This window comes from Xenopus laevis, chromosome 9_10L (assembly GCF_017654675.1).
Source record: "Xenopus laevis strain J_2021 chromosome 9_10L, Xenopus_laevis_v10.1, whole genome shotgun sequence".
NCBI classification, from domain to species: Eukaryota; Metazoa; Chordata; class Amphibia; order Anura; family Pipidae; genus Xenopus; species Xenopus laevis.
In genome coordinates this window covers 28,450,859-28,458,534 of record NC_054387.1, presented here as the reverse complement: position 1 = coordinate 28,458,534, position 7,676 = coordinate 28,450,859, and the positions used below count along the sequence as shown (strand labels likewise).

The window sequence follows — 7,676 nt, the reverse complement described above, 5'->3', positions numbered from 1 at the left end:
AAGTAACAATAATAATAAGAAAATTATAGCCTTAGAGAGTAATTGGTTTTGGCTGCCGGGGTGAGTGACCCCCATTTGAGGCCTGGAAAGATATAGAAGAGGAAAGCAAATAATGCAAAAACTATAAAAAATAAATAATGAAAACCTTTTCTGCAGGGTTGCTAGGCATAGGGCATTCTATAGCATACGAAGAGTTAACTGAAACATGAACGACCACTTTAAGAGAAAATACATTTTTTTGTTACTTTTTATTTTCTGTTCTACAAATCTGCTCCTGGCATCCTTTTTGTTAAGCTGTTGTCAGCCCAGTAAAAACATCTTCAAAATAGTTACTAGTCAGTCCATAAAAACAGCAATTGAATTTCATTTTTCAATTTCATGTTATGAAATGCAAAAACCATTTAAAATAAATATTTTTGAATGTTAAAAAATAAGAGCAATGAGTATATATATATATATATATATATATATATATATATATATATATATATATATATATATATATATATATATATATACATATATAATATTTCCTTTAAACACAGACTAGTTGGATTGAGTGTGTACAGTCACTTTCTGTTCCTGCCCATTGCAGATTGTGTTGCTAACACAACTCTGGTCCCCAGGTTCCTTAAAGTGACTTGTCCCTTGTAATCAGCGCTGAGCCACAATGCGTAGCCTCTGTGTATATATCAGGTCTGCAATGTACAGTATCAAATTGATGTGTGTGAAAATAGTCACTGCCAGCTGACTGTCCCATGGGCATTGTCCCCAGGTGCAGCGTGATGGCCTTTTTGCCGATCCATACTTGCTGTCAAAGAAGTATACTGGCCAAATGACTGCAGCACTTATGTACATCAAAATAGCCAGTACAGTGTATATCACCACAAAGCGTTCAAAGGGGCAACGTAGGCTCAGTGCTCGTCCAGTGATATTCAGTATTACCACCACCATGGTGACACCAAAGCAGAAACTATACACAGCCACACACCACTGAGTGGCCACAAATTTCTTGTACTGGCTTTCACTTGCCAAGGCTCCAAAAATCACACAGGCCACAAAGGCTTGGACAACTTTTAAGAGGCCAGAAGCAGTCGCCATATAACTGCAAGGCTGGCCAGGTTTGGCCCGGGTCAAGAACACCTCCACGGCGTAAGTCACAAACAGTAACGCAGCACAGACACTCACAGCCAGTCGGAAATACTTGGTACTGCAGTCACTGGAGGAGCAGTTCAAAGATGTGAAATACATAGGGTATATGACAGCGGCTGTGAGAGTCATGAGGGTAGCTAGCATGGCATAAGCAGCGGTGAAGTTACCCCAGGAAATGCTGCGCAGGCAGGACTGAAGCCTCGTCAGCTCACAAGTAACGATGAGAATGGTGAGGGCAAAGCAGAAGGCCCAGACAAAGACGCAGAATGTCCCATAAGCTGCACTGAAGCCAGCACGGTGCAGCACTAGGCTGAAAGTTGTGCAACCAAATAACATCTGCAGCAAGCGTACAAATCCAACTTTGGACCAAATAGCATCCACGTTTAGGTAGGCCCCACCTGAGCTATCCATTTTGGAAACCGATGAGCAGTAAAGCGAGCTGGAGACTGAAATCAAAAGAACTGACTACTCCTGCTTCTCAGTACACTTATAGGGCTGCCACTGTCCCTGGTCTGTGACCTCAGTGCTTCACTCAAATAGGAACATGCTCTGTGTATAAATAGGAGGTGTATTTATAGTGTTGGATGGGGTAGTGCTAGGCAGAGATGGTATGAATTCGTGTTGATTACAGACAGACACATTCCACAGGACACCTGTCACAGATTGCAAATAATTTGAGAAGGAAGAGTAGGACAAAAACAGCACCCACCAAACTAGCACCCAGTTCTATCAAACAATTAAAGAAGCTTTTTAGGAAAATTGTAGCTAATATACAAACTAGAACTATATGGTTGAAAAAATTAAATTACTTTTCTAATATGGGGAAAGTCTTCACAGCTTAGTACAACTTAGTACATCGTGATGCCTAATAATGTAGTTGAGAATACATAAACAAATATATACAAAATACTACTTTAAATTTTCTTTTTACTGGCCAATCTACCATTGTCTCTCAGGTCACAAGCTTTCTTTTTTTTTTTTTTAAAGGTAAGTTTTATTTCTTTTTTAAACACACAGCAATCATACATACAACAAATAAGTACACTCGCAGACTAAACTGTACAAGTTTGGCAGGATGAAAACATGGCACATGACCAAGCATAACACAATACAGTGATCGAGCAGTTGAGATGGACACTATCAAACTCAGGTGAACTGTACATCTGAAGGCTAGGTTGGGACCTTCGAGGATATGTAGGATAGCTAACCATGAAGGATTTCATAATAGGAGATGGAATTGGTTAAGACTTGCTATAGAGGGGTCGGGTCAATGTCATTCCACAATCCCCAAATTTTGTCAAATTTTGTTGGTGTTCACCTAACTTCTTAGGTGAGCTTATATAGGGGTACTGCTTTGTTAACCAGTTGTATCCAAGCATTAAGAGAGGGTGAGAAACCCATCCAGTGAAGGGCTACAGTTTTTTTCGCATAAAAGAGAAGGATACGAAAAGAGATTCGAGTATACTTAGCTGGGATTATCTCTTCTAGGACCCCCAAAAGGCAAACTGTAGGTGAAATTATTCTCGGAAAGTCAAGATTGTCCGCTAGATAGTTTACGACTTGTGTCCAAAAGCTCAATATGTAGTGGCATTCCCAGATTAAATGGAAGAAATCCGCAGCTTGTTGGTGACACCTGGGACAGGAGTCGCAGGGGATCCGGCCCATCATTTTGAGTCATGTGGGAGTTATGTAAATATGATGCATAATTTTATATTGTATTAGTTTGTCTTTCAACGATATCAGGCCAGTGTATATGTGATCTGTTGCTTCGTCCCAGTTATCCTGCTCAAGGCCTACAATTTTGGTATTCCACCAGTCTTGTGCCGATCGAAAAGGTTTGGGGCCGGATAAAAGGAATTGCTGGTAGAGCCGGGACACCAGCTTTGCTGGGTTGGGATCATGAAGAATTGGCCACAAGCTTTCTTATTACTTTACTTATCTCTCCTATAGGATTCGGATATCTGCAAATAAGGCAGAATATAGGAAGACATAATATTTCTCGTAGAATAAAAAGTGTATATTTGCTTAGTGTGGTTCATGTGCAGCCTGGCTACTCAGGAATGCTAAGCTGTGCCAATCATTTGAAATTTCTGTGGGTAAGAACCCTCTTCATATCTAGGTGGGCAGATGCCCATCTACTCACTGTGATAAGAGCAACAAGCAGAACAGACTTGCTGTCTAAACAGTCTGACTGCAATGCGATTGCAGGCTTGACTGGACAATTAAACCAATATCAACCACATTGCCCAATTATGTTGAGTCTTGTATGACCAGAGTAAGAGTTGGCAAACCCTGTACAACATGGCAGAACTGCAATCTTATGCAGCACAGCTTCATATATGTTAAAAGGGCACAGTCAGAAATGTTAATTTTGCCTTTTTTTTGTACCTCACTAACAAATTAAACTACAGAAGAGAGATTGATCATTCCCTGGTCCCCTGTCACATAAGTAATCTATGCAGATGCATGTATTTACAAAGACTGGGTTTTTTTTAGTTACAAAGTTATGATCATAAGATTGATAAGCCACCATACCACATCAAGGTAAAACCCTAACTATTTACCTCTGGTCATAATACTCAAAATGTAAAGCCTCCCGGCATAAAAGCATTACTTGAAATAAATGTCTCCCAACCTGGGCATTGGTTTCAACATAGGGCTTAGTCCTCCCCCGCCATTAGCCTCCAAAAAAACCCAGTGCACATATATATAAACACATTCATACCGACCCCTCCATACACTCACATAAACTATATATACTGTAAGGGAAGCTTTGAATTACAGGAAGGCCGTCTTCCATAGACTCCATATTAATCAAATAATCCAAATTTTAAAAAATTTAAATTAAAATGTTCTCTGTTATAATAGAATGTTGTACTTGATCCCAACTAAGATATAATTAATCCTTATTGGAGGTAAAACAATCCTATTGGGTTTAATTCATGTTTACATTATTTTTAAGTAGAGAGTGTAGGTATGGAGATCCAAATTATGGAAAGACCCCTTATCTGGAAATCCTCAAGTCCTTAGAATTCTTGATAACAGGTGACATACATGCATTCCTTAAGCATCTCTTCTCCAGTGTGAACAATCCCAGCTGGGCCAGCCTTTGTGGATAACCAAGTCCTTCCATACCCTTGGACTTCTATATTTCAATAATATCATTTACAAAGGGTGGTTGTCAGTGGTACATTCCCTACAGTCTCTACATTCTCTAAATTCTAGCATAAATACTTGGAGTGGGTATTGTTAGCAAAGTTCTGTGTTTGCCAATGACACAGCACTATGCAAGCCAATTAATTCCATCCACTAAGTGGCATGCTTGCAGGGGGATCTGGACAGACAGTCTGGGCAGCTAAGTGGCAGATGGGATTCAAAGTTGATAAATGTAATGTTCTGTATTTAGGATTTAAACATATGCAAGTCACTTATGCCCTTAATAGGACTAAGCAAATCTTTGGACTGGATTGGTTTGAAGTCAAGAAGGTTTTTTTTTTCACTTTCTCCTAATAGTTAGGCAAAAAGTATAGTTTAGACAAAAAGGTTGAACTTGATGGACGTGTCTTTTTTTCAACATCATCTACAATGTTACTATATTTTTCTCTCCAACAAAATAGAAAAAGGCAAATAACAGATTTTAAATGCTACTTAACAAAGATACCAGTCACTCTATTGTCCTTGTAACCAAGGAAAACATAACAAGGCAAAACCATTATGGTTTGATAGAAAGGATAGCATTGAGGTTGGCAATTTTAAAATAATGTTCACGTTCAAGATAGCTGTTTCAGCTGAAACTTTAGTTGCTAGGGGGCCAACAGAGTATGCAAAAATTGATAAAATCGACAATTGTGAAGAGTAAAACAAATCACAAATGAATTTGTAAAATAGAAATACTAACAAAAAGAAGAGGGCCCTTGGTATAACCAGGAGGTAAATTGGTTGATGAAAGCAGTGTATTTTTACACAGTTGAAAAAACTATTTAACAATTGTTTCCTTTTTAATAAACAGAAGTACTGTATGATACAAGTCTTGTTGAAGCAGAAGAAAGTTTAAAAGTGATCAGAAGATCATGATGATGCGGGAGGGAGGTAAGAAAACGTTTGGGCAGCAGCGAACCCCATCATCTTCTGTGGCCACTGGATCAGTGATGTGTGGGCCAGGCAGTTTTACCTGCATGTCAGTTGGGTTTGGGCTGATACAAAATAAACGGGGCAGAGGTGGTTTGGGTCCAGCTCTTCCTGCTACCCTGGTGACCTGCGACCTGTGTTGTTATAGAGGTGTGCCTGCCCCGCCCCCTCCATGGCATGTTGGGCATGGGTATATAAGTAGAAGCAGATCCACAGACCGGGTTGGGTGCGAGTCTTGAGCAGTGGGTCAGGGATGGGTGTGGGTCGACAAAATGTAGACCCACACCCATCCCTAACCCGCCACTCAAACTAGTAAGTATGTGCAGATATATATATATATATTTGGATAGAAATCAAAAGGGTCCGCACTTGCAGAGCTTATTAAAATTAGTGGAATCTAGTCTTTTTCAAAGTGAAAACAACACACCAAACAAGTCTATTAAATGCACCGTGGTGGGAAAGGGTAGTGTGGATGACATCATGACTCGTTACTATCAAGAGACCAATACCAGAATGCAAAATAATCAAATAAAGTAACACACACAAAAAAATCCACAGAAAATACATAATTATCAGTGTGGGGGGGGGTATATCAAGTATATATCATTCTTTAACCTAAATTAATGTAGGTTAACTAATGCTTAACAGTTATTAGTAATTTAGCATACATGAGAGATTCCTGCTCTGGGTCCCTTCAGCTGTTGTTGAACTACAGCTGATGCCCGTCTGTGTGATTTTGGGAGCTGTAAACCAACAGCTGCAACATTACAGGCTGAACATAGCCGATTCCAAAAAAATTATGCAAAGTATGTGGAAGAATGTAGACGTTATTTGTTCAGCATGATAACAAAATGATAAATGTTTGCCCTTAGTAAGCTCTTGTAACTCTGTAATTTTGTAACCCTTGAATCTCAAGACCCCTGAATAAGTTGCATAATTTGCTTTTGCATTATAAATCATTAAATAAATAACAAATGGGTAAGGGTAGTGATTATAACTTTAGACATCATACCAGTGCACAAAAGCTAAAGGAGAAAAATAAAATAAGAAGAAAAAAAAGTATATACTGTAGTATGTTCAGTATTAATTAGATTAATGCAGGGAATTATGGTTCAACATACATATGAGTTGATCTAATAAATGTGGAAGTGCAAATAACCAATCAAAATAGTGATTAATCAACAGATATTAAAAGTTAATTTACAATGCAATTAGTGTTAATAAAGAGCCAGAGCAAAGTTCTGTTTTTCTGTACCAGGAATCATCTGAGGATTTAGCCAAGACGACACAGCCAATGTAATTCTAATCTAATTCAAGGGTTTTCATCAAAAGTCCCAGCTGGAAGAGGGAGAAGACCGAGCCTAGCAAGGAGCTGTTAGGGATATGATTTCTACATTTCCTGAGTTTTACATTTAGCTCCAATGCTAAATTTTAGTACAGGAAGATCTGCCAGCACCCAAGTAGTTAAGGTCCAAGCCCAAAGCCAAAGCTGCCTGTTATAGACAGAAGAGAACACCTTGACTGGAATCTTCTACTTCCCTGGGGTTTGGGATTGTTTTATGTGACACTGATCTACTTGATCTTTCACAACCACCTACTTCATCTTGCCTTGGTATCTACTCCACCCAAGTGTACCATCTGTCTATACTGTGAGGCCAAAATGTAATGTAAAAAATGCTATGCCCACCACCCTAAAGTTATATTTGCAATCCCTATCCCTAGTTAAGTTTCCCATCTCTCCCCAACCTCCTCTATATATTTCTATCTGTTCTCACCATCCCCAGTTCACATATTATTACTCCATACTCATCCCAGATTTACCACATTCCTTCCCAGTTTTGATGCCACCTCTCCCATTATTATTATGCCACTTCTTATTTTCCTTACTATACCATCTCTTCCCTCCTATCCATTTATTAAACCACACGTCCCTTCCCCAATCACTCACTCATCTCACCAACTCACCACATAATGTACATTCTACTTCCCCACTCCCATTTAATAAGCCACCTTTCCTCAGTTCATATATTACCTCTTAAACCTCATTTGCCATCTCTGCATTGCCCCAATCTAAAATGCCACTTTCCATACTTCCCAATAAGAATGCCGTATCTCCCTCTTTCCACTAAATATACAATCTCTCACCTTTTACCAATATCCCTGCAATATCCTTCCTCCACCCAGTAACTATCCTATCTCTCTCCTTGGTCATTTGCCTCCTCACTTTCTTCTTTGAAAATCATCACCTCTCACCTACTCCAGCTCACCCCTCTATTTCAGTTAACATCAAATCTACCCTTCTCCCAAAAACATTTCCTGTTCCAACTCTGTCCTCCCAAAAGTCAGCGTGATTATTAGGGATAATAGGAATTAGTAGAATAAGTAGAAAGATGAAG

General features: G+C 39.2%; 1 protein-coding gene across 1 annotated transcript; it reads right to left on the bottom strand.

The window, feature by feature from the left end:
• Positions 1-233: 233 nt before the first annotated feature.
• Positions 234-1,641, bottom strand: myadml2.L (myeloid-associated differentiation marker-like 2 L homeolog). Its single transcript, NM_001094855.1, is given in 1 exon segment — positions 234-1,641. A coding segment is annotated over 1 exon segment (909 nt). The 5' UTR covers positions 1,564-1,641; the 3' UTR covers positions 234-654.
• Positions 1,642-7,676: the final 6,035 nt, after the last annotated feature.